This window comes from Desmodus rotundus, chromosome 5, assembly GCF_022682495.2.
Source record: "Desmodus rotundus isolate HL8 chromosome 5, HLdesRot8A.1, whole genome shotgun sequence".
In the NCBI taxonomy this organism is placed as follows: Eukaryota; Metazoa; Chordata; class Mammalia; order Chiroptera; family Phyllostomidae; genus Desmodus; species Desmodus rotundus.
Window position 1 is genome coordinate 119,249,266 of NC_071391.1, and position 27,865 is coordinate 119,277,130.

The 27,865-nt window shown below is 45.6% G+C and overlaps 1 protein-coding gene across 1 annotated transcript in view; it reads left to right on the top strand.

The window, feature by feature from the left end:
• The window catches only part of GALM (galactose mutarotase), a 49,059-nt gene that overhangs the window by 10,627 nt on the left and 10,567 nt on the right, over positions 1-27,865 (top strand). Inside the window, exons 3-4 of the mRNA XM_024552913.4 lie at positions 2,266-2,472; positions 9,747-9,828. Coding sequence (XP_024408681.2) covers positions 2,266-2,472; positions 9,747-9,828 — 289 coding nt within the window. The remainder of the gene's footprint in view (positions 1-2,265; positions 2,473-9,746; positions 9,829-27,865) is intronic.

Consider the following 27,865-nt stretch of genomic DNA (forward strand, 5'->3'; position numbering starts at 1 on the left):
ATTGTTCTATTTATTGAGTATATCAACACATTTTTACAAAATTTTTATGCATTGAGTTTTAGAGAGAACCATCAGTTTCTTGACCTACTTACTTACACATTCATTGGTTGATTCTTATATCAACCAATCCTCAGTCCCCTTGACCAAGGGTCGAACCCACCACCTTGATGCATCAGGACAACACTCTGACCAACTGAGCTACTCCGCCAGGGCCACCACATTTTTTAAAGATGAAATTTGAACAACCTGACAGGATTAGAAAGGGTATAAGTAGGTCTAAAGGGGTAAATTATGGAATTTTCTGGAAATTTTGAAATTATAGGGTCAGGGAAATCCTTCCATGAATAGGAATCCTACTTCCTGTGGTATCTGATAATATTGGTTTACACAAAAATTTTTCCATTGTGTCCTTTCTCCAAAGGAGAAAAACTAGATAGCAAGCTAAGAACATTTATTTCAAATATTTTATTCCTAAAATTTTCCATTTGAGGGATTCTTTTTTCTTTCATCACATATATAACCAGCTTTATATGTTAAGTGTCTTGAAAGTTCAACATTTCTGGGAGGTAACTAGGGTGTAAAATTAATTTTTTACTAAGGTCAATGAATATGTTTCAAATACCAGCTGCTTTCACCGTGGGTGGAGGCAGAGACCTTCGTTCCTGCTGGGCTCCCCTTCCTGGCAAATGCAGCGTCACTGAGAGATCCAGCCAGGGGTGGGTGGGCAGAACCTGCGCTCATAGGCCATTCCTCAGGCCAACGGCGTTGTCATCCTTCAAGTCTGTTTGGGATGGCAGTGCTTGGCCTCACCTCCTGGAGACTTAAACCAAGCATTCCCTAAAGCCAAGATGTGTTATAATGTAGACGACCAGGCTTGAATTTGATTGAACCCTAGCTCTGTCACTAATTACATGTATGACTTGATTTTTTCCCACTTTAAACAGTGGACATGAAGTAGTAAAGGTTTCTACTCTACTCCCCTGGGATGTGGGAGGTTGAAGTGAGCAAGTTAACTCCACTGAACTTAATTTGCTCATCTGTAAAATGGGGGTAATGATATTACTTAGAATCATGTGAAATTGCCACTGTTCAACTACTTTAACCTGCAAAGATGATGATGATGATGATTACTATTGTAATTATGTTCCACCAAATTCTTACCTTGTGAAATGATTTGTGTAAATCACCAGGTCAGTGGCTGTGAGCACTCAACAAATGGCAGTCTCGTGTCTGCAAAAGACCCTTTACCCCAGGACTCCCCAAAGAGACTGAGGGGTCTCTGGCCACCTCACCCTCTAATAGTGTAAAGTACAGGAACAGGAGCAGACCACCTGGTTCAAAAGCACTGTCTTACTGGCTGCGGGGCCTGGAACAGCAGTTGATCTTTTCTGAGCCTCAGCCCTGTCGTTCCTGAGTGAGGGTAATGGTACCTGTGTTGAATCAGCTCTGAGACAGATAAGATAGCGTCTGTGAAGTTTCTAGCTCATAATGAGCACTCAGTAAATGTTGGTTTTCTCCTCCCCTTAAGCTTCATTCTGGGGCCTGTTAGGCAAAGTTGAGAGGCACCACTGTGTTCGTCCAAGATTCCTATTTCTGTTTTCAAAAGCAAAAAACTCTTTTAGGAAACTTTTCTTCATATTTTTCTTTTCACTCTTAGAATCATATTTTCCAGAATGAGAAGATACCTTTGAGATTACTTTTCAACCCCTTTATTTCATGGGCTGGGTTGATGTCCAGGTCACACAGTGAGCTGGGACCGAACATGGCCCCCAAATCAGGAACCCTGACTTGTGGGCTAGAACTCTTCCTAGTGGAATGGGTGCCCAGGGAATATAGAGAGCCTCATGGTGTTTGTTTATAAATGTTTGTAAATAGTACCCCCAGGAGAGATGAACTGATTTATTAAGGTTATTTTTAATACTATTAACAGACAGCAGATATTTCTGTATTGCTCCACTTAGAATAGGCTGTTGAGATTTCAAAAAATAAAAGTTTCAAAATAGGGGAAGAAAATATTGTAGACACATACATATAAATTTAAGGGAAAACAGGATTGGAAATGTGAGTAGGTAAAGAGAAGTTTGTTTTCTCTCAAATTCTGTATAAAACAGAATTTTAGAATAATTAAAATCTAGGCTATTATTTTAAACCTTATTTACTTCATCATTATTTCCCTTCCTGGAATCAGTTGTCTTTAATATGGAAATGTGGCATTCAGCTTGGGGTTGGAGTGACTAAACAGCTTTGAACACACTTTTTTCCTAGGTCCTCTGGACCCCTCAGGTGCTGTCAAATGGCGTCCAGTTCTCTCGGGTCAGTCCAGATGGCGAGGAAGGTTACCCTGGGGAGTTGAAAGTCTGGGTAACATACACGCTGGACGGTGGGGAGCTCATGGTCAACTATCGAGCTCAGGCCAGTCAGACCACACCAGTCAGCCTGACCAACCATTCTTATTTCAACCTGGCAGGCCAGGTAAGTGACCTTGCCTCTGCTCTCCGGTGGTGCCATGTGTAACCTGCCTCTTCTCTCCTGCCCTGTGGTTTGTGGAATGACCTGGGGGAGTAGCTGGAGAGACCAACCCAGCAGGAAATTGCTCTGGATGATGAAAAGCGCCCAGCAAAGCATCTGCTTCAGTAGGTGCTTAATAAATGGAAGTTATAGAGAAAGATAGGATGAGTACATTGTACCACTGAGAGAATTATCTGTTTCCCAAGAGCTCTTTTAAGAATTCCTTCTCACCCTAGCCAGTGTGGCTCAGTTGGTTAGAACATCATCCCATAACCAAAAAGTAACTGGTTCAATTCCTGGTCAGGACACATACCTGGGTTGCAGGCTCGATCCCCAGTTGTGATGTGCAAAGGAGGCAGCCAATTGGTGTTTCTTTTTCTCTCTCCTCCCTCCCCTCTCTCTCAAATGAGAATAAAATGAATTAAAAAAAAAAAAGAATTCCCTTTCATCTAGTACGATATACTTACATTTGCTTGCCCTACTTCACTTCTACTCCCCTCCCAAATTATTTCCACGTAAAGTGCTTTCTACCCTTGGACTTGTGGGAATGTGCTCAGCCCAACCTCTTTAGATATGCGGCCAGTATTTGTGCGTGCCTACTGTGCAGCCCACCCTACGTGTGGTGTAGACATCATAGCCCCTCTTAGGTAATCTCTAAACTACCTCATCCCCTCCTAAAGCTAATGTTTTAGCTTGCTAGAGAGATTAATGCAGGGACCGAATAAAAAAGCTCAGCTAAACTCTGTATATTATATCTATTACTTCCTGTTCATATGAAGTACTCATCATTTTCTACTATTCTTGAATCACTTTGGCATGATTTTCTACCACGAGGTGATGTTCAGAGCCAACTAGTAATATATTATATTTTCACACTCTTTTAGGAGTTTGCTGATGATCTGCTGATTTTTTTCCCCAGGATCTTTTCAGATAGTATGGTTGATTGGTTCTTATATAATTTCCAAAATTCTCCCTTTAAAAATAAGAAAGCTGTTTCTTCACTTGCTTGTTCCTTATCTACAGGAACTTCCACTATCCTTGTTGAGGTCTTAGGACTAACCAAAACACACAAAAAACCAAGCACACCCAGCCATAAGAAGCTCTGCAATAGTGTACATAAAGACCCTACTTTTTAAAATAACTTCAGAAAGAAACTTGACAAAAACAGAATGAAATATTAGTGGTTTTGTGTAGGTAATAGATCATGGTGATATTTCACTGTTTTCCACATTTTTATATCCTTAGGACATCCTGTTTTATAATCAGGGTGATCTAAAGGACTGGATTCAGAAAGAGAAAGAGAAACCATGTGGGAAGCACTACCTCTGCCCATGTGTTCCAATGGAGGAGACTTACTGGCAATGTAAGGTTCACTAAGGCTCTTTCCATTTACCTGGTAGCAGAACCCTCCTGACCAGAATTTTTACTCCCTTCCAATCCTACAGGGACTGGAAGTGACAGGTATTTCTGAATCTCTTTTCAGAGGCTGAGAACTTTCCCAGATCACAAAGCCTACCCAGGAGGGTGGGCAGTGTCAGCTCCCTTCTGTGCACTGCCTTTGTGAGGGCAGCTGCGATCCACAGCCACTAGCTCCAGGGTTGAGGGTGGGCGGGGTGGTCACCTTCTGGGGTGCTCTGGTGAGAGTGGATGGTCAGTCACCAGGCCTGGGGCCACGGGGCCTCTTTATTTGTGGAACTTCTCTTGCCCCACCCCCAGACACGTTATCATGTATCTTAAACCACCCTGCCCCCACTGAGGAAACAGGTCAAAACTTGGTGTTTAAGGTAGTCAGCTCACCTTATACATTTTCTTATTTTGTTTGGTTTTTACATTTAATAGCAGTATTTTTGTTCTACTTGGGGCCAAGCTTGGAGCCATCACTTCTAAGTTTGACTGTTGGAGGCCTGGGGGGAAGGGGGAACTGTTTTTCAAAGAATGGAAAAGTTATGCAGGTTGCAGGTTGGTTGTTTCTCTTTCTCTCTCTCTCTTTTTTGGCTGTTCCTGCTCTTGCCTAACACAAAATGGGGAGAACATATTTCTTACTGAAACTTTACCTAAAGAACTCTGAACGCAGGCCTGGGGGAACTAGAGATGAAAAGCAATAACTGGGGTTCTGGTACGACTGGGTAGGTATGTCTTCAAGGACCCAGGTTCTTCCGTATTTCCATTCTGCTTCTTCAGGGTTTTGGCCTTTCTTCCCTTATGGTCACAAGATGGTTGCCACAGCTTTAGAAATTCATGTAGTCACTTCTAGAGACAAAAAAGGACCTATTCTGGAGACTTTCGGCCAAGGTGGAGGTGTAGGTAGACACATCGTGCCTCCTCGCACAACCAAAAGAGGGAAAACAATACATTTAAAAACAAAAAACAACCAGAACTGACAGAAAATTGAACTGTATGGAAGTCCAACAACCAAGGAGATAAAGAAGAAACACTCACCCAGACCAGTAGGAGGGGCAGAGATGGGCACTTGGATGGAGAGGACTCGCAGCAAGGCGGTGGCTGGTGGAACCAGTGAGGTGGTGGATTTCAGACTGGGTGGTCCCACATTTGCATGCAGATAAACCAAGAGGAACAACTGGGGAGTGAGATAAACCTAGAAACCCAGGGTTCCAGCATGGGGAAATAAAGCCTCAAAATCTCTAACTGAAAACACCTGTGGGGGTTGCGGCCGTGGGAGAAACTCCCAGCCTCACAAGAGAGTTCCTTAGAGAGACCCACAGGGTCCTAGAACGTACACAAGCCCACCCACCTAAAAAAATAAGCACCAGAAGGGCCCACTTTGCTTGTGGGTAGTGGGGGAAGTGACTGAAAACCTGCAGAGAGCAGAGCAAGCACCATGGCTCCCTCTCGGCCCCTCCCCCACATACAGCGTCACAGCGCAGCAACATAGGTTGCTCCGCCCTGGTGAACACCTAAAGCTCTGCCCCTTACTATGTAATAGCACCCAAAGACAAAAAAAAAGGCCCAGATCAAAGCTCCAGAAAAAATACAACTAAGTGACGAAGAGATAGCCAACCTATCAGATGCACAGTTCAAAACACTGGTAATCAGGATGCTCACTGAATTGGTTGAACATGGTTGCAAATTAGATGAAAAAATGAAGGCTATGCTAAGTGAAATTATGGAAATGTACAGGGAACCAACAGTGATGGGAAGGAAACCGGGACTCAAATCAACAGTGTGGAACAGAAGGAAGAAAGAAACATTCAACCAGAACAGAAGGAAGAAACAAGAATTCAAAAAAATGAGGAGAGGCTTAGGAACCTCCAGGACAACTTTAAACATTCCAACATCTGAATCATAGAATGAGAAGGAGAAGAGGAAGAGCAAGAAATTGAAAACTTATTGGAAAAAATAATGAAGGAGAACTTTCCCAGTATGGCAAAGGAAATAGACTTTCAGGAAGTCCAGGAAGCTCAGAGAGTCCCGAAGAAGTTGGACCCAAGGAGGAACACACCAAGGCACATCATCATTACATTAGTCAAGATTAAAGATAAGGAGAGAATCTTAAAAGCAGCGAGAGAAAAGGAGAGAGTTACCTACAAAGGAGTTCCCATAAGACGATCAGCTGATTTCTCCAAAGAAACCTTGCAGGCAAGAAGGGGCTGGAAAGAGGTATTTGAAGTCATGAAAGGCAAGAACCTACATCCAAGATTACTCCATCCAGCAAAGCTATCATTTAGAATGGAAGGGCAGATAAAGTGCTTCCCAGATAAGGTCAAATTAAAGGAGTTCATCCTCACCCAGCCCTTATTATATGAAATGTTAAAGGGACTTATCTAAGAAAAAGAAGATAAAAAATATGAACAGTAAAATGACAGCAAACTCACAGTTATTAACAACCAAACCTAAAACAAAAACAAAAACAAACAACTAGAACAGGAACAGAATCACAGAAATGGAGCTCACATGGAGGGTTATCAGTGGGGGAGTGAGACAGGGAAAGAGGGGGGAAAGGTACAGAGAATAAGAAGCATAAATGGTAGGTAGAAGATAGGCAGGGGGAGGTTAAGAATAGTATAGGAAATGGAGAAGCCAAAGAACTTATATATATAAGTTCTGAACTAAAGGGGTGGAATGCGGTGGGAGGGGGTGAGCAGGGTAGAGGGGAATAAAGGGGGGAAAATGGGACAACTGTAATAGCATAATCAATAAAATATATTTTTAAAAAAGAGAGGAAAAAAGGGCCTATTCCTTTTTTTCATATCTCTACTGTTCCATTTTATTTATTTATTTAATTTTTTAGGTTTTATTTCTTTATTCCTAGAGAGAGGGGAAAGGAGGGAGAAAGAGAGGGAGAGAAACATCAATGGTTGTCTCTTGTGCGTGCCCTGACCAAGGGACCAAAACTGCAACCCAGGAATGTACCCCTGGGAATTGAACTGGTGACCTTTTGCTTTGTGAGAAGATGCCCAAGCAACTGAGCCGCAACAGGTACTCATGTTCCTTTTTAAAAAAAAAAAACAAATTACTTATTTTTTAGAGAGAAGGGAAGGAAGAGAGAAAGAAAGGGAGAGAAACATTGATGTGTGAGAGATACATTGATCAGTTGCTTCTCGCATACCGCCAGCTGGGGACCTGGCCCACAACCCAGGCTGGGAATTGAACCCATGACATTTTGGTTTAGAGGTCGACACTCAATCTACAGAGCCACACCAGCCAGGACTAATGTTCCCTTTTTAAGAACAAGCAAAACTTTTCCCAGAAGCTCCCCACCAAACTTTCCCTCACATTTGTTGGCCAAAAGTATGTCCTATGCCCTATCTAACCCAATCACCAGCAAGAGAATTAGACCAATCGAGATTTGCCCTCTGGGGCCAGGGTGGGGGTCCTTTCCCTGCATATCTAGTCAAGCATAGGGTAAATCAACAGGTCAGGGTTCTTCTAGGGGAAAGGGAAGGTGCTGGTAAAGGCGTGGCTATGGCCTGGGTAGTAACCAATAGTGTCTGTTATATCCTGCTAGAGGTGATTAAGAGCTGAATTAAGGTGGTGGCAGTGGCAAAGCAAACCAAAATGGCCTTTAAAGTCCTGTGCAGGCCACAGCGAGCTCTGTAAACAGTTAATGTTACAGACTAGTAACGGCCAAGCCAAGTTCACCAAAACAAACATTGAACTCGGAGATGGACCTAAGTTCTGTGTGTGAATCAGCATTCCTTGGCAAGGTCTCATCAGCCTAGACAGGAATGAACCCAACAGTAACATTCCACCACAGCAGGTCGCCGCGTTATGCCAGGTCAGGGTCATGAAATGAGGCCGGCTCCCCTTTCATGAAGGAACGTTAGTGCTGCTTAGTGACCCAATAGCCATGAAGAGACTGGGAGACCTAATAAACACCTTTTTCCCTTCTCCCAGGCTTCCTCCTAACATCTCAGACTCATCAGTTTATTTGGCGTGTGATTTTCATATTGAATCATTTTTCTTCCCTCCTTAGTACTAAGAAACAAACAGATAAAGGAAATTCCCTGCCAGCTTTATTATAACAGTAAAAAAAGTGGAACAACCCAAAAGTCTGTCGGCAGGAGCGTGGATAAACAAGCTGTGATACAGCCAAGTAATGGGAGGCTACGCAAACTTGAACTGAGCGGTGAATGGATAAAGCCAAGGAAACAGTCTCAAATTCTCTCCTCTCATCAGAGAGAAGACACCCCTCAATCCCAGAAGCCTCTTTGGGGCCGGCAGCCCCCTTGAGGCATAAGAGGGTAGCAGTATGGAGAGCCACACAGGAGGTGGCCCCTCTAGTCTAGAGTGGCCCTAGGCAGGGCTCTCATTTTGGACCTGCCCTCCCAGGTCCGAACAGGGACCAAACAAGGGGCAAAGCTAGAAGAGAGACCTGTACCCCCAGCCTTGCCTGCCCCCCATTCCTACCCGGGCCCAGCTTGTACCCGCTGGGAGAATACAAGAGGTGTTCTTCAGAAACAGACCTTCTCAGTAGCGCAATTAAAACAGTTTCTGCCTCGTCTGGACACAATCTCAAGGTCTCTAGACTCCTGGCCTTCTCCTTAGGACAGCTCCATTTGATTACGTGGACCTGCGTCTTTCTGACCGTGGGGTCGTGTTTTCCGTGACCCGCAGTGCTCTGTCCCCCTGACTTCTCAGGAACCCAGCAGAACCTTCAGTGTAGCTTAGCTCAGGGTTTCTCGGTCTCAGCGCTGTTGACATTTTGGGCCAGATAACTCCTCATTGCAGGTGTGGGAAGACTGTCCTGTGCATCGTAGAGTGTTTAGTAAATCCCTGGTCTCTTCCCACCAGATGCCGTTAACATTACCAGCCCCAGCCAGGACCATCAAAAGTATCTCTAGACACTGTCAAATTGTTGCCCAGTGGGGCAAAATCGTCCCCAGTTGAGAACCACTGGATTAACTTATTTTTGAATATTCACTAAACAAAAGCCCTCATCTAGTGTCCCTTTCATATCTTCTTCCGTGAAGCTCTAAAATAAACTCCTATTAATAATAAAAAGAATCTCTTAAATTAGAAATGCACCTGTGTATCTTCTAGTTTGCAAGCAGCACGACATGTCTTTACTAACCTGTTCTTCACAAGAACCGTGGAAGAGGTGGGGGCATCGTTAGCCCAGTTTTACACGGAAGGAAATAAGATTCTTGGAGGTTTATGTAACTCCCTGGGGCCACTCAGTGGGAGCTGGATCTAGACTCAGGGCCTCTGACCACTGCCCAGCCTTGGACTCCCCAGGAAGAGCATTTTTATGGAAGGGACAGACAAACTCTCAAAACCAAAGGACCCCAGTTCTGAGTCCCAGGCTTCTGTCATGTGGCCAGGAGAGTCTGGGTGGGAAGTGGGCCAGAGAAACGGTGACAGGCCCCACCTCCAGTGAGCTGGAGGCGAGGCCTTCCAGCACCTGAGCTGCAGGCCACCGAAGCTTGCTCTTCTGTTTGCCTGGCATGTGAGGAGTGTGGGAGATACCCCTCTGCTAATCAGCTGAAATGCAAAAGGCTTGCAAATCTCTCTGACTTTGCACTTTTACAATTTCATTTCGTAAAGAAAGTGCATGCTAGGGTCATGCTTGAGAGCTTCTTTCGAATAAATCAGCTGCTATTTTGAGGACCTGTCTACCCACACTTCAGTGAAACTATCAGTCATCACCATAGGTCAAATGAGATTTCTAAAGTTTGTGTCTAAAGAAATGTCTGAAACATTTCTGCAGAAGTTATAAAGCAAGTATGTGAAATAAGACTTAGCTTTAAATCTTATCTTCTCTACCTTTTCCCTCCCAGGGTTCCCCAAATATCTATGACCATGAAGTCACTATAGAAGCTGATGCTTTTTTGCCTGTGGATGAAACCCTGATTCCTACAGGTTGGTGAATTTTACCTTTTTTATAGGAATGTAGAGCTGGGGTTTGATTTGAGAAACATTGTAACTTCATTTACCTAAATTGATTTTCCCTGTTGGCCTACCAAAATGCCTCTAATTACCATGATTAGTCATTTGTTTTCGTTAAGGTTGGATGAACATAGAATTAAACACCCAAACCAGCACCCTTTTGAGACGGAAAGGGGATGTTATTATTAACAAGCCAGGGCAACAAGCATAAACTGGGACAGTCCCAAATACACTGGGTCCTCTGGTCATCATGGCTGAGCCTTAGGTTCCAGAAGTTCTTTACTAAAATGTGAATCTGTTCCTTGTTAGCAACTTAGCAGAGGTAAATTTACCTGAACATTACCTCACAAATGCAGGACACTGATAGGATGTCATGTGGTTTTTGATAGAAGAAGGAAGGGTAGGATGAGTTATACCCTGTGCAGGACAAATGCAGATAAGTCACCTCTGGGACACGGTTTGGGGGATGGGGTGGGACAGGGAAAGCAAAGTATAAAAGGGAAAGGTGAGGTGCTGCCAAAATCAAGATTCATGAGTGTGTGTGTGTGTGTGTGTGTATGTGTGTGATTCTAGGTTAGCTAGATTGAGATTATCTTGGTTATTATTATTTGGAATGAAAAGTACCTTGGTTCAAATAGGCAAATCCATAGAGATAGAAAATAGATTAGTGAGTTGCCAGGGGCTAGGGGCAGAGGGAAATGGGGAGGGACAATGGGTATGAAATTTGGTTTTGAGGCAGTGAAAATATTCTGGAATAGATAGTAGTGGTGGTTACACAACCTTGTAAATACACCAAACACCAAAACTGAATTATGCACTGTGAATTTGATAGGGAGTGAATTACATCTCAATTTGAAAAAAGAAAGAAAGAACGTGTTACCTTGGCTCAGTGTGTTATCTCCAGGATTGAGTGGTATAGTTTTGTACTGGATTGTGGGTGTTTCCTCCAGGGACAGTTGGGTGACCAGAACCGGCAGGGGAGCTGTTGTCTGTGGCAGCTTATGGAAATTAACTTAATTACCCGAAAGCAGTAGACAAATATTCTTACTGGGATTTCGTTGAAATCAGAGATCAGGTGAGTGTAGAAGGCTTAGTTTCAGAAAACTAAAGTAAACAGCAGTGGAGAATGAAGGGAAGAGCAGAAATCCAGAAAGACACAAACACTTCCACATCAGCTGCTCTTCCCCTGGGAGGAACGGCTGCCCTCCTGTGGCCCCTTGGCCGATCCAGGTCCCCTGCCTGTGTCTGATGGCGAATTCTCAGAGGTATTACCTCGTGGCTCCTTTGTCAGGTTGCTGACATCCTATGTTCCCTTCTCTCAGGCATCTCATCAAGGTTGCTGCCCTTGATAAGCCTGCCGGCCAGCAGCTACATGTAAAAGGTCAGGAAGGCCTTTCCCTTCCATCCCACCTCCTGTAAAGATGCTGCTACTTCAATTGTCATCTCTGCTCCCGGAAAGACCTTAGCATGACAGCATATGAGCAATTGGAAGTCAAGGGCACCATCTTAACCAAGTAAACAGGGTTTGCATCACCAGGGATAAGACGTCTGGACGTTACATTCCCCCTCATACGATTCACTGAAAAAGCACATTGCCTGTGTGATGTTCTGCCACAAGTGCGTAACCTCAATCCATTCAGAAGAAAATATCCCATGAACCCAGCTGAGGGGAGGTCTATAAAATAATCGACCAGTACTCGGCAACAGTAGTGAGATCATGAAAGTCAAAGAAACACGAAAGAACAGTCTCAAAGGAGCTACGACAACAAAATGCAGCATGGGATTCCAGATTGGATCACGAGGCAGAAAAAGGGCAACAGTGGGAACTCGGGTGAAATTCTAGTGGAGTTTATGGTTTAGTTAATAGTACTATTTCCATGTTAAATTTCTTTTTTTAAAAAAAAGATTTTATTTATTTATTTTTAGAGAGAAGGGAAGGGAGGTAGCAAGAGGGAGAGAAACATCAATGTGTGGTTGCCTCTCACACACCCCCTACTGGGGGCCTGACTGGGAATCAAGCCAGCAACCCTTTGGTTCACAGGCTGGCACTCAATCCACAGAGCCACACCAGCCAGGGCCCCATGTAAAATTTCTTAGCTGTGATCATTGTACCATAATCATGTAAGATTAACATTAGAGAAAGGTGGGTGAAGGATACACACATATTTTTGCAACCATTCTGTAAGTCAAAAGTTATTTAAAAATTAAAAAAAAAAAAAAGCCCAGGGCACCAAGTAAGATACTACTTTAAGTTTACTGGTTATCAGCCTTGCTTTAGGGAAGGGCTTTCGTTTTATCTTGGCCTCTTTAAAACAATGGGGTTGTGTTCATGGCTGCTAGATGGAAATGTTTGGGAGGCAAAAGGTGAGGATGCGGGCCTGCAACTAAACAGCGAGTTCAGTTAACCGCAGGGATCAGAAACACTCCGAAATGCAGTGACTGTGCAACAAATTAGAATAAGAATGAGAAATCAAGATAAATGATTCAAATTTTTGGCAGCACAGTGTTGAATGTTTTCCTGCCTTCAGGTTAAGGGCTTTTACATTTGTCTTGGTGACACGTCGTATTATTTTTATGTATATTGACATGGCTCCGTTCAGGGGCATGAGTAAGCTAGCCCATCTTGTCCTAGATGCAGAATTAATGCATTTGAACTACATGTTGTGAACTGCAAGGAGAAAATGGTGGTGGCAGCTATTTTGTGATTGATAAGGAAGAAAATGAACTAAGTAGCTTATAAGTGGCGGTGATGAACTAAGTGCATAGTTATCTGTATATATTTATAAAATCTTATGCTATTCTGTTCAGTTTTGATCAGACAAAAGTCACAAAAATGCATAATTAATGCTGCATAAAGGTTATTTGTCATGACTGCAAGAGATAATCGTGACAAGTAACAGTGGGGCTTGACATGCCATCTAACAGACTGTATCAGATCGTGCTCATCCCAGTTTTGCACTGTAGGTGGTTTTAGAATCAAATCTATACTCCACTAGATTGAACGCCTGTGAGGCTGAGTAGGAGGCAAGAGCCCTGCTTCTAGAGCCTTGGCTTTGCTCTTAACCAAGTAGGAGACCTTCAGTGTATGGATGATGCCTTAACATTTAACCTCTCTACACTCTCATTTTCTTTTCTGCAAATAGGAGGTGTGTGGAACTCAATCCGATTTTGTGGACCAGCAAATTTTCTTTAAACAATAATTTAGGCCCTGGCCATTTGATTGGAGCATTGTCCTGCGGTGCTGAGGGTTGTGGGTCCCATCGCCCGTCAGGGCGCACACAGGAGTCAACCAATGGGTGCGTGACAGAGTGGAGCAGGAAACTCGGTGTTTCTCTCTCTCCCTCTCTCTCCCTCTCCCCCTTCTTCTCTTTCTCTAAAATCAGTAAATAAGAAATTTTTAAAAAAAATTTGGGAGACTTATCTGGAGTTGCCCAACTTTTCATTTTGCCAAGTTAGAAAGCTATCATAGATATAGGGCTATTAAAACTAATTAGAATGTACATACGCTATATTTCAATAACTATTTTAAAAACTAATTGGGGTAATAAGGAGGAACAGAGATAGACTACATTTATTTCTTTAAATTCCAAACTGCCATTTATAATCACTATCTTTTCATACAAGAAAGAATATTTTAATCCCACAAAAGTGGGGGAATATTCATCTTAGACTAAAGAACAATCCTTTAAATTGACTTCATCTTGTTTTTTTAAAGAAATGTGATAGATTATCCAAATATATCCCAGTTTTCTGTGGATCAGTGAAAATTTTATCATGGACTCTTGGACTGAGAATGAATAATTTGTAGGGTCACTTGTAGCTCTTACATTCTGTGATGCTACGAAGCTCCTACTAGAACAATTTACTGACATTGCTGCCACCCTTCACATCCACTAGGACTCTGCCATGAAAGTCATTGAGGGTCAGAAGTCAGAGATCAGCAATAAACTTTGGTCTCCTTGTACATGAATGGCTTTCACTATAAATCAGTTACTCTGGACTTCCAGCCAAGACAGAGACATAGGTAGACACACTGTGCCTCCTTGCACAACCAAAAGAAGGACAACAACAAATTTAAAAACAAAAAACAACCAGAACTGACAGAAAATCAAACTGTATGGAAGTCTGACAACCAAGGAGATAAAGAAGAAACATTCATCCAGACCCGCAGGAGGGGCAGATATGGACAGCCTGGTGGAGAGGACTCAAGGCAAGGTGGCTGCTGGTGGAGCGGGTGGTCCATATTCACGTGCAGATAAACCAGGAGGAACAAATGGGGAGTGAGACAAATCTCGAAACCCAGGGTTCCAGCATGGGGAAATGAAGCCTCAAACCCTCTAACTGAAAACACCTGTGGGGGTTGCAGCAGTGGGAGAAACTCCCAGCCTCACAGGAGAGTTCCTTGGAGAGACCCACAGGGTCCTAGAACGTACACAAGCCCACCCACCTAAAAAATAAGCACCAGAAGGGCCCACTTTGCTTGTAGGTAGTGGGGGAAGTGACTGAAAACCTGCAGAGAGCAGAGTAAGCACCACTGCTCCCTCTCAGACCCTCCCCCACATACAGTGTCACAGCGCAGCAACGTAGGTTGCTCCGCCCTGGTGAACACCTAAAGCTCTGCCTCTTACTATGTAATAGCACCCAAAGACAAAAAAAAAAGGCCCAGATCAAAGCTCCAGAAAAAATACAACTAAGTGACGAAGAGATAGCCAACCTATCAGATGCACAGTTCAAAACACTGGTAATCAGGATGCTCACTGAATTGGTTGAACATGGTCGCAAATTAGATGAAAAAATGAAGGCTATGCTAAGTGAAATTATGGAAATGTGCAGGAAACCAACAGTGACGGGAAGGAAACCGGGACTCAAATCAACAGTGTGGAACAGAAGGAAGAAAGAAACATTCAACCAGAACAGAAGGAAGAAACAAGAATTCAAAAAAATGAGGAGAGGCTTAGGAACCTCCAGGACAACTTTAAACATTCCAACATCTGAATCATAGAATGAGAAGGAGAAGAAGAAGGGCAAGAAAATGAAAACTTATTGGAAAAAATAATGAAGGAGAACTTTCCCAGTATGGCAAAGGAAATAGACTTTCAGGAAGTCCAGGAAGCTCAGAGAGTCCCAAAGAAGTTGGACCCAAGGAGGAACACACCAAGGCACATCATCATTACATTAGTCAAGATTAAAGATAAGGAGAGAATCTTAAAAGCAGCGAGAGAAAAGGAGAGAGTTACCTACAAAGGAGTTCCCATAAGACGATCAGCTGATCTCTCCAAAGAAACCTTGCAGGCAAGAAGGGGCTGGAAAGAGGTATTTGAAGTCATGAAAGGCAAGAACCTACATCCAAGATTACTCCATCCAGCAAAGCTGTCATTTAGAATGGAAGGGCAGATAAAGTGCTTCCCAGATAAGGTCAAATTAAAGGAGTTCATCCTCACCCAGCCCTTATTATATGAAATGTTAAAGGGATTTATCTAAGAAAAAGAAGATAAAAAATATGAACAGTAAAATAACAACAAACAGCTATTAACAACTGAACCTAAAAACAAAAATAAACTGAGCAAACAACTAGAACAGGAACAGAATCACAGAAATGGAGCTCACATGGAGGGTTATCAACAGGGGAGTGGGAGGGGGAGAGAGGGGGAAACGATACAGAGACTAAGTAGCATGAATGGTAGGTAGAAAATATACAGGGGAGGTTAAGAATAGTATAGGAAATGGAGAAGCCAAAGAACTTATATTACAGGTGGCAAACACAAGGCCCTCAGGCCCAATGTGGCTCTCCACCTTGTTTTATCCAGCCCAGCACCTGTTTCTACCCAGTGGCAGAACCAAATCTGGCTTAACTGTTAAGGAGTAGTTACACTAATACAGTCCCCAAATTACATTCGGCCCTTTGAAGGCAACCACGAGGCTGATGTGGCCCCTGGTGAAAATGAGTTTGACACCCCTGACTTATATGTACAACCCATGGACAGGAACTAAAGGGGGGAATGCGAGTGGGAGGGCATGTGCAGGGTGCACTGGAATAAAGGGAAGAAAGTGGGACAACTGTTATAGCATAATCAATAAAATCTATCTTTAAAAAAAAATAAATAAATCAGTTACTCTGCTCACCACCCCCACCCTCTGCTTTCTACCCCAAATCCTTGTTCATGTGTTTGTTTGTTGTTTAAAGCTGCCTTCCTAAGATCATAAAAATCCTCATTATTTTTCCTTGGAGCTGCTAGAGAGAAAAGTCTTTATCATTGTACCAAAAAAGAAGCCACGAACCCCTCAAGTGCACCCAGCATCACAAGAGCATACAGCCGCTAAACATGTCTGACACAGCGGCTCCTGAAGGAGGATGTGGTGGATTGGGAGGAAGCTCGGGGCCACACTTTAACCCCGGAGGCCTTTAGTCAGTTCATTCCTTGAATTCCACGTGGGCTTGTGCCAAATGCTTCATCTGACAAATTGTGATTTCTTAGCCTCATTTGTTCGGCCTTCTGTGGACTTTCTGCCCACTCTCCTAGGCCGGCTTCTAAGCTTGTGATACGAAGATGTTTCATAGTCCCAGGCCCCTGCCTTTTGTGGCTATCAATTTATACTTGTTTTTGTTTTTCAAGTCCTTCTTTCTGTTTGGCCTTCATAAAAGCTGTAACCTGAGTGGTTCTGGAGGAAAATGCTGATGCAAATCTAAACTTTGGGGGTGTTTTTCACCTTGGTTACAGACACTTGGAAAATAGTTTTTCAGGTGATGGGAAAACCCATTGTCAGGAGAAGGTAGCACCCCTTGTTTTACAGTAGCTGTCAGTCTGTGGCCTTGGTAGTCAGTGAAAAGGGACCTTCCCCAGAGTGTGTTTGGGGTTGGGGTGAAGTCCTGGCCTCCATTTCATTTGTCATCCGCTTACTAATTGGCTGTTATCACAGAGAAAGGAAAGAGATAGTTGGCCTACAGTTTCAGGAGCCAAAGCAAGCAGCACATGGGATGAAATCCCCTCATCTTAAACTTACAGCCCCATCTGGACCTTTACCCCAGGCAGGGCCTGCAGGCCTGTGACAGCCTTGAGCACCAGCTGGGCCCTCCCTTTTCCTGTTGGGAGTGTTTGGGGCATGTGAAAGAGGGAAGACAACAGCCTGTATTACATGGCTTCTTTCATCCCCTTTCTCTGCTCTGCTGCTTATTAAAAGGCTGCCCTTTTCCCAAGTCCAGTGGAAATGCCTCAGTCAGTGTGGCAATATCAGAAGCCTTCAAAGGGGCCCATTCAAGTAATTGAGGGTCACTCTCATTTTCCCCGTCAGAAATTTCTGCCATTTTGTCAGCCCTGGAAGCTTCCTAACACAGGCGAACAATATCCCCTGTGTCTTCTTAGGCTGGAAGACTCCAGGATCTGGAAAGAAAGAAAGAGTTTGAATAAACGGGTAGAATCCATCAGCTAGCTTCTGAAGCTACTGCTCTGGATGAGATTCCAGGCACTTAGGGGTCAGAGGTGGTGTTTTGAGCACAAGGTCCTTGCTCACTGGGCTCCTCGCTGCGCCACAGGCGCCCCGACTGAGGCCTCTGCAAGGCTGAGCATTTGGCTCACCCGCAAACCAGGAGACAAAAAGAATTACAGACCGTAAAGCTCTTGCTGGTACTTAGGATGGCCACACACACACTCTGTGATGAGGCGTCTTCAGGTCCCCCACACGTGTGTGTGTGGTTGCTGCTGTCAGGGCTGTCTCTGTGGCTTCCCAGAAGTGTGGCTCCTGGAAGCCCTGTACCAGGAAGGACAGGTATATAAGGAATGTCCCCAGAGAGAGAGCGCTCCAGGGCCAGACCTCTGGGCTGCTGTGTCAGGAAGTTGCTTCTGGACGGGAGTCGAGTGTCCTGCCTGGGGCAACAAGGGAAAACTGGTCCCTGGTGCCCTGCTCAGGTACTAAGCCAGCTGAATGCGAGCAGGTGAGAAAAAACAATCCTCAGTTTCTCCAGGGACAAATTCACCCGCAGGGCTGTAAATATTACGTGTCACCCTTTCGCCGTACACAACTGTGAGTCTTGGAGGCAATCTGGGCAATGTCCCAGCAAGACATTATTATGTAGACAACACGGTAGGAAACTAAGCATGTGTCTTACAGACATTTACAGCACATAGCTTTTTTCTTTTCTCTTTTGCTGCACTTTATTTGCAGATAAGGAATTCAGAAAGCAAAAAGGGAATGCTTTGACTCAGTCCTTTGAATCTTAAAGTAACATTAGAAAAATCCTGTCTTGTTCTTGAGAAAAAAAGATACCTTTTACTTTTATAAAAATTACCCCAACCCACTCTTTCCCACAGTCCATCTGTGTTCACTTGCTATTCTTGCAGTGCTCCGTTTTTGAAAGTGCATTCTAAAATTACATGAAAGCAACCCTTTGACAAAATTAGAATTCTGGTAAGGAAAGGCTTACCACAGACTGTGGGGAGAGACCCAGCAAGAGCTGTGTATTTTATTTCAACCTCTCTGGGTTCAGCTTGCAGTTCAGTCAATTTTATAATTACTTCCCTAGGGCAGGTATAAGTCTCTGCCCTGGGAAATAACAAACTCCAAAGTAGTCTCTTGGTTCAAAGATGGCACAAATGAACACTGTTTTGATCTACGTGTTTTAATCTTTCTGGAGCTTGTTCCAGAAACTTTCTTTAGACTGAATAGAATTCTAACATATGGGACATACTTGTTTTGACCCTCCACCAGGATGCTGCCCCCGCTCTACACTGTTAGTCATCAGGTCCTGCTGATGTTTAACTCCTAAGTATTTCTTGCATCTGCTTCCTCATTATGTATTATTGATTATATGGCTCCATCTTTATTATCTCTGTCCTGGTTTAGGCTCTTCTTGTCTGGCTTGTACCATGAGCTTCATAAATTTGGATCAGTGAATGAACAAATGAATCTGGACTATAGCTCTCTAATTGAGGGGGGAACTCTCATTAGAGCTATTCCCCATTTGGTTACTAAAGTTACTGATCTACAATGAAAATCTCACTTTGATACTCTCCTGCTTAAAAACCCCCTTAGATGGCAACCAGGTCAGATACCAGCTGCCTCCCAGACTCATCTCTCCCACCCTGACTTCCACCCCACTCTGGTTCAGTGCCCCCCTCCCACCCAGTACCCCCTTCTTTGATGCATAAACCCCTACTCTTTCTTCAGGGCTCATACTTTCTCCTTAGAAATCTTTCCCCCACTTCCTGGACACAGTAGATTCTTTGTTGCTCGGCGGTTTTGCAATGACATAAGCTGTTTAGAGCTCATCTGGTGCCAAAGTTGCCTTGTCTTCCCCAACACAAGTCTACCTCGGATGACCTTTCAGGATTTAGTTACAGCTCCAAAGCAGGGAGCCAGCAGGGAGCCTCAGGCTTGGTCTCTTTGGCTTGAAGCTAGAAAACCAACTTACACTAAACTGAAAAAATGAAACCAAGCAACAGCCAGTCTGTACAGTCTAGGAATACCTACTCCTTCCTTTCCCCCCCAGTCGGTCTCTCCCCACTCTTTTCCCTTCTTTACATTGGTTTTCCACATAATACATTGAAACAGTACCGTGGAATAACTGGGATCCAGAAAACCTGGATGCCTGCAGGTCTCAGTTCCGCTGGTCACCAGCTATGCCCTTGGGTTCGCCATGAAGACTCTGTGGGCTTCGTGACCTCCTCTGTAAAATCTCAGTAGGTGACGTTACACGAGTTGACCTTTGCGATCCTGACAATTTCTGACACTGATTCAGAGACCACACAGCCCTCTCACCCAGATCTTCTCAGCCAGGGTCTGTACTTCCATGTCTGGGAAGAGGATGGAAGAACTTCAAGGGGTCCATGAGCTCCTGAAACTGTAAAACCTGTGTGAGTTGGCAGCACCATCTAAGTGCACAGAGGGTTTTTCTCGTCTGTTTTCCTCCCTCAAGGCAATGACAGTTTATGGGTTTTCTGTGTATGATCGTACATCCGTGTCATCATTGCTTTTGAGAATACCACTAGATTGTTTTCCTTTTTTGTGATCTTCAGGGTGGTTTTTAAATTTCTGTTGTTGTCAGATTTTCTGAAGGGAGCTGGAAGGCTAGCTATAGGGGGAAGATGGCCCACCAAGAAGAAAAGGAACTTCCCCAAGGCTTTCCCTGGAGGAGCAAGAGCAGCCAGGAGTCTAGGCTGGAGGACTGGCTTTTCTGTCTCTGCTCGATCAGAGGAGCGGAATTGCTTTCCAGTGTCCACCAGCCCCTGGTGCTGTTGGGATTCCAGGCCTGGCCATCAGTGTGTAGAATGTAGGAGCTGCAGGTGCGCTGGGCCCTCACTGTGAGCGGGAAGCCAGAGCTCGGTGTTCTGGTTTTCACTCTTAGCTCTGCACTTTCGCAGCCGGGCCCCTCCAAGTCCGTTCCCAATTCTCCTTTTCCCCTTTTCCTTCTCCAGCTGATATCAAGTACCTCCTATGTGCCAGGTACTATGCCAGCCCCCAGGGAAGCAATGTGGAGCAAAATAGACACGGGGAACATATAGCCACATACATAGCACAGGTCTTGTCCCCAAAGAAATAAAGCTAGAGTTAAGAAAAGACTTGAATGACACTAAGAGAGGGAAACTCGTGATACTGGATCTTACGGCATGTTATTTACCCTAGAGCTGTTTCTTCTCTGGCAGGTCCCTCTAGACAGTGTTCCAAGACGTTCAGTACAGAAACTCTGAGGACCTCTCCTGGTAGCAGTGATGCTCTCCAAGGGGCCATGTTGCTGAATCATTCTATAAAACGATCCCAAGAAGAGTTTTACGAGGCCCAGGAATAACTCCCAAAGCTCCTTGTGTTCCTGCTAGAAAGCACATCACTGCTGCGAGATTGGCAAACGTGAGCCAGCACAGTGGAAATTTGGCAGGAAGAAGGTTCAGAAATTAGCACTTGGCCAGGCATTGCATAATTCCTGTGAAAATTTGAGACTGACATTAAGTAAGTTTGTCAAAAGAGTTATTTGCTAGAGCTCTGACTACTACCCATAGCTGATGATTTTACGCCCCTCCCCCTGTGCCACCCTGGGTCTGGGCAGGGACTGACTCTAGTTCATCCTCAGTTCACAGCCATCCTGGAGGTCACTGTGTTGTGAAGGGGCTGAGAGGTGACTGGGCTTTGCACCGTGGGCTGGAAGGCTGACTCAAGCGAGTTCCTACAGCAGGCTTGCATACTGTCTAGCTAACATTTATGGAGCACCTACTGATCGCTATATACTGCCTCGGGCGCTGGTCATAGAAAGATGACTGAGCACTATCTCTGCACTTGAGAAGCTTCTAATGTGCCCAGGTCACATTAGAAGACCATCCAATGTGGTCAGGACAGGGACAGAGATAATGGCCTGGGGACTAAGGAAGCACAGAGGCCAGGGTAGAGGAGGCCTTCTCGAGATCACCTTCAGCTGCAAGAAGCTTCTTAGTGTCTGTAAAGATCTAGCAACAAGGAGAGTGAGAGTTCTAAAGCTAGACAGGCAGTTGGGCGGGGGCGGGGGGCAGGGTGAGGCAAGAGACGTGCAGCACCGAGGTGCAAAATTTAAGACAGCACTCACTCTTGGGGTTGTGCACCTGCACGATCAGCTCCTGAGAGTGAGTGTGTCCTTACATTTTGCATGCTAGGTCCTCACTTGCCTCATCCTGGTCCCAGCCCTGCAGCTGGACGCAGTCATGGTGGGCCCTCCTTGCCACCCCAAGGAGCTGGGACTTATCTGTAGATCATGGAGTACTTTGAAGTGTTTCAAGCCAGAGGATTGCCCCAGCGAGACTGGCATTTTAGAAATACCACCCAGCAGCTGTTGGGGGTGGGGCTTGACTGCAGACCAGGGAAGAGGCTATTTTAGTAGTCCAAGCAAAAGATGACAGAGGGCAGAAGGAAGAAATGTAGTTTTATAACAGTATTTAAGAGGGAAAATCAGGAGGCTGGAATTGAGTGTAGCAGATGAAGAAACAGGAAGGCTATATGATAACTCCTAGGTTTCTAGGGCAGCTTCTGGGGATTAGAAAAGGAGATATTAAGGGAGTCATAAATAGAGGAGGAGGAGGAGGAGGAAGAGGAGCTGGCATGGTGGCAGAGTGGAGGACAGGGAGGGACAGGGGAGACATGGATTTGGTCTGGAAAATATTTGAGATTAAGATGCCTGTGAGGCATCCAGGTGAGGTCCAGCAAGCAGCTGGACAGATGGGCACTGTTGTTAGGGAGAGATGAGAGCAGGAGACATAAACCAGCCTGTACTTTGTAGATTAAGCCATGTGGAATCTTAGACTGAGAAGAGTGGTAGTCTGAGGACTGCACCCAAGGCAACTCGAGAAAACCACCGCCAATATTTAAGGTGCAAGAAAGTCTCACACTAAAGGCACCAAGGAAGAGGGTGAAAGGAAGAGGCAAAGGACAAAGGGTGACCAGAAGTCTTGGAGTGACCAACAGCGTCAGCATTCCGGAGAGGTCAAGCCAGGGAGTTCCTCCGCTGTAGTGGCTATTCCTGCTGACCCCATTTCATAGAGTGGAGCAGGTGGATGCCAGACTGTGACAGCCGAAGGAGTAACTGGAAATGAGGAGGGAGAGTCAGGGAGTACAGGCCGATGAGCAGTTCAACTAAGGCACCTTCCTTGAACACAGCACCCCAGGCCCCGCCCCAGAGGCTCTGATTCATTTGCTTTAGCACGGGGCCAGGGAGCCTGTCCATCTAGAAGCCACTGGGGTTAAATATGCTTTCAAAAATCTGTGCAAGAAAGAAGAGAAGGTGCCTCCATAAGGTGGAGATGTGGGATCAAGGAAGAGGTTTTTTGGGGGAGAGGAGCCAATTGAGGGCGAGTGAAATGCTCGAGAGTGCCGAGAATCCAGGTGAGGACTGAGACCACGGACTCGTGGTGGCCTCAGTTGGTGCTTCCAGGGGTTTTCTCCCATCCTCCCAGCAGCATGGAGGGAGGATCAGAGAAGGCGGACTGTGGAATGATCCCAAGCTGGGGTTTTGTCATGTAGAAGGGGCAGCAGGACAGGGTGTCAGGTAAGTCAAGAGGAGTGTCACTAACCAAGTGGCTCAGGTCATGGACAGTGGGCCCAGGCAGGCAGCAAAGAACATGGAGACCTGATGGACGCCATGGCAGGGGGGCCCCCAAGACCTGGAGAACATGGCGGGTCTCATGGGAGTGCCCCTGCGGAAGGCTACAGACCAATACACAGTAACAACTTTCAAATGGCGGCAAATCCCTGGATGCCATCTTGAGGGGAGTCTGGAATGGAAACATTCTCTGCATGAAAATTTTCTGCCTTCCGTGAAGTGTAAAATTGCCTTCTCACCTGAAAACACCATGTAACTGGGTTTAGCATTTTATGCTTCAGGTGGCATGTCATATCCAGAAGCAGTACCCTCCCCCACTACAAGTCAACGTAAAATCAGAAAATGCTCAGGGGAAAGAGAAAAAACAACCAACAGAGCAGTGGAATAAAGTGGCAAACCCAAAAGGCATCAGCAGAGGAAAGGGGAAAAACAGCAGCAGAGACAAGCTTTGACGTGGTGTGATCTTTGAAGATTTGTAGAAAAGTTACTTTACCAAAAAATCCCAAGGTGCTTTATTTGCCAACCACTGGAATGAAGTAAAAATTCCCTCCTAGAGTGTTACTTTTAATGATCATCCTCCTTATATTGTTTCTTAAAATAATAGCAGACATTCTAGAGATGATTTAACCAAGATTGCTTAATTAGGTGTCCCAAGAGCCCCTCACCTCTGGCTTCCTTGTGCAGATTTGACTCACTATTCTGAAGCCTACCGGACAAAGAAACAGAACTGGAGCAGCCGGGCTAGAAGCACAGCTGGGCCATCCCCAGGGAGACCAGACTCCAGGGCTCTTCTTACTGCCCCAGCATTCCTCCCCGCCCTTTTCTTACTGAGATGAATGCACAGCACATCTGAGGCTGGGTCTCCCTTAAATGACCTCCCCCTCCCAGTGCCTTTCACCTGTAATGTACACACAGATCACCTGGGGAACTTGTTCGTATGCAGATTCTGATCAGCTGGCCTGGGGTGGAGTCTCTGCATCCAAGTTTCTAAAATCTCCAGGGGACGTGGCGCTGTGTCCGCTCTTTGAGGAGCTGTTGAAGAGGCTCTACCAAGCCCCATCTAGCCTCAGGCGACCTTTGTGTCTTTTTCCCTTGTGGCACCAGTTTGTCCCCATTTGCTCCCCTCCCAATTACCCTGTGTCCTGCTGCCTCCCCCTCCGTTACCTTTCTCTCTCTCCCCTCTCCACACTTCACACACCCTCCTCTGCCCCTCTCTTATCAAAAGCCATTTTCTGCAGGTCATCCTGCAAAGAGCTGCTCTTGGCCAGTGGCCTCAGGAGATAAGCTAAAAATTTGACGTAAAAAAGAGGGAGGCCTCCAGGCCTTCGAAGGCAGCTATCATGTCACCCTGAGTCATTCTTTTTCAGGCAGCACATCCCCAGGTCCTCAGCCATTTTTCTTAGGCTGTGAATTGGCCATCTGCTCATTCTCCTCTGGGCCCGCTTCTGTGCGTCTCTCTGTCTGTGATGCCTATACAGAAAAAAGTAACCGAAAACTGTCTCCACCTCATTACACCCTACGTGACTCTTCCTGAACTTACTGACAACCACATCCTTAAAGTCATTTTCACACACGCTGCAGCTCAGCCACATCTCCCCAGTCAGTAATTGTTAGCCCGAGCGTTCACGAGGTTAGTGAGCTCGGATGGTTAAGAGCCTGGGTGCGCGGCGCTCTACCAAGAACCATCCGTCTTTAGCTATCACCACCACGGTCACCGTCATCATCACTTTGCCTCCATTAACTGTTTTAATCCTCAGGATGACCTCATGAGGTGGGGGCTATATTATCCCAATTGGGTAAGGGGGGAAAGATGGGGAGAGAAACATCAACGTGTGAGAGATACATCGATCAGTTGCCTCCCATGCACCCCCAGCTGGGAACCTGGCCTGCAACCCAGGCATGTGCCCTGAGTGGGAATTGAACCGGCAACCTTTCGGTTCACAGGCCAGTGTTCAATCCACTGAGCCACACCAGCCAGGACGTCTTTATTATTTTGGGGGGCATAAATGCAGGACCTTTTCTGTTGCTGTTATCCGTACATTTCATCTTGTTGCAATCAGTGCTTTACCCCCACTTTGCACTGTCCTTTGGGTTCCTGGTTCTGTCATCTCAAGTGACTGCCTCCTAGCTTCACATTCATGCTCTCGTCCTTGTCCGAGAAGAATACCTTCAATATCTTCATCTAGATCGTCCACAGTTCAGAGGCCACTTGCCGGTTTCTTACAGATCTGCTCACAGAAGCCCAGATGCTCAGTCTCCAGAAGTCTGGGGAAGATTGGGAAGCCCTCTAACCCATCAGCCTTGTAACCCAGTCAGGCCTAGGGGGTGGCTGGGAAAGACTTGCATTTGAATATATCTATGTCGGGCTCCTGGTGAGCATCTTCCTCCCCACTTTCAGGCCTCCATTCCAGATTCTCCCCAGAACAGGCAGCATCTCCTAAATTTGTAACTTGTGGAATTGACCCTCTGGGCAGGCCAGATGCAAAGAACAAGCAGAATGCAGGGTCTGCGAACACACATCCTGGAGAGGATGACAAGCATGCTGTGCAGATAGGCTGGCCCTGCATGTCGTGGCTCCCAGCCTCCAACTCCACTTGTACAAACACAAGCCTTCTGTGTTCCCCCTAAACCACAGGAGGCTGAGCAGCTGTGATGGAGCTGACATTTCTATGTAGGGGGAGCTCGGGGCAGCCATCTCCTTCGAAGGAAGACTGTGGCATGCTCTGAAACTAAGGTGGCATGTTTGTTTAGGGCATTTTGCAAGAAGGGAGAGCACTGATGGAAATCAGAGGGGCTCAATCCCCCACATGAAGCCATTACTTGGTGCTGCCACTGTGCCAACTGATCGGAAAGGCTGGTTTCTCCCCTCTCTCCTTGACTGGTTCTCTTCTCTGACCCCGGGCCATTAATGCAACTTGGCTATGTTCAGCTAGAATCCTTTTCGTGGTGTCAGGATGTCAGCCACCTGTTCCTGGTGTTCCTCTCGGCTTCCTGTGTACTGTGACTGGGGGAGCCTTGTGACTCTTGGAGGACAGCGGGAGGCGTGAGGTTCTGGGAAGAAGCAAAACAAGCTTGCAGGAAAATTATTCTGCCCCAGCGTGTTCCCCTTTCGAAATCATCAAGCAAACCTGAGCGCTATCTCTCTGTGTGGTCACGCAGAGGCGCCGTCCCTCTCACGCTAGAGCCGTTAGCGGCCGTGGGCAGACTGAGCCCACTGGGGTCAGAGGGATTTGTGGAAGGCAGTTTTGGTCTCGTTGATCCCCATCTGGCCTAGCAGCGTCCCTGCTTTTGGGCATTGTGCTCCCTGCATGCTACGAAACTAAACTGATGGGGGCAGACGAGGACATTCCAGCCAGAAATGGAAAATGCCTCTGATCTTAGTAAAGCGAGTCCTTGGTATAACCCTGAATGGCTGTGTTCAGAGAGCTGATTTTGACACATTATCATCAGGAAAACGCAGCAGTTAAGGGCATGGACTCAGATCTAGACTTGGGTTTAAATCCTTGCCAGTGCTGTGAACTTGGACAATTTATTTAAGCTCTGCAGACCCCTTGTGTCAAGTGGAGATAATATCGGACCTACCTCATTGGTTGTAAAGATGAAATGAGGCAACATGTGTAAAATGCTTAGGGGAGTTCCTGGCATTTATTAAGGACTTTATAACTGGTAAGTATTATTATTACCATTATCATCATTGTCACCACAATTTACTCATGTTTAATATGCTCCAGACACCTAAGCACATTGAATTACCTGTTTTTAAAAGACATTTTTTAAAAGATTTTATTTATTTTTAGAGAGAGGGAAAGGGAGGGAGGAAAAGGGAGAGAAACATTGATGTGTGAGAGAAATATCGATCAGTTGCCTCTCTAATGCATCCCAATTGGGGATTGAACCCAAAACTCAGGCATGTGCCCTGACCAGGAATTAAACCGGCGACCTTTTGCTTTGCAGAACGATGCCCAACCAACCAGGCCACCCCAGTCAGGGGTGAACTACCTTTTGAAACAGGTGTTATGCTTCAGATATGCCTCTCAGTTGAAGACACATTCAGAGAAGTCAAGTAACCTGCACAAAGTTAAACAGGTGGAGCCAAGTTTCCCTAAGCCCAAAGTCTGTGCTGTTATCACCCTCAGCTACAGTCCATACTCAGCTATATTGCTGAGTACTTCCTGCAGACGGCAGGCTGCTGAGCACTTTACGTGCTTTATCTTGTTTAATTTTCATAATCCCATGAAGTAGATACTCTCGTTCTCCCCGTTTGACACAAGAGGAAAGCAAGGTTCAGAGAAGCGGAGCAACTTTGACAAATGTTTACAGCAAAGAAAGCCAGGATTTAAACCCAGGCCTGCTTGGCTCTCAAATCCATTCTAATATCCATTGACTTTGCCAAACAGGTGAGCAGGATGCTCCTGGGAGGCTGAGGATGGTAATTGCTGATGCTGATCCCCGATATCCTCTGCAACGCAGGAGGACACAGTGTGCCTAATCAGCCCCATTTTCTGAGCTGTCACTGGGGGCAATTTCCAAAAGGTGTTGATTTGCTCAGATTAAGACAAGCTTCTGTCCCTGTCACATGTTAGTCTGTTGTACATGCTACAAGAATGCGGAGGAATCAGAAGCAGGAGGAGGCCCTGCTCTGTTATGCAGAGCCTTTGCTGCATTGCAATAGGAGGAATCTGCCAGCAGACTCCCAGGCTGCATTTCTTGGCCAAACACCTGAGGCTGTTTGACTGCATCATTCCAAATGTGCATTTCAGTATAAGGTCATGAGAGAGCAGCTCGTTTGGTAACAAGCAGCAGTGCAGACAGAACATATCCACCAGCCTGTAGGTCAGCGATTCTTAACCAGGCGCACATTGGCTGGGCCTCGGGGGGGCCTGGGAACATTCTGTGGGTGAGTGTGTGCACTTTCCTGGAGAGAGAGCCCATAACTTTTATACTATGCTCAAAGGAATC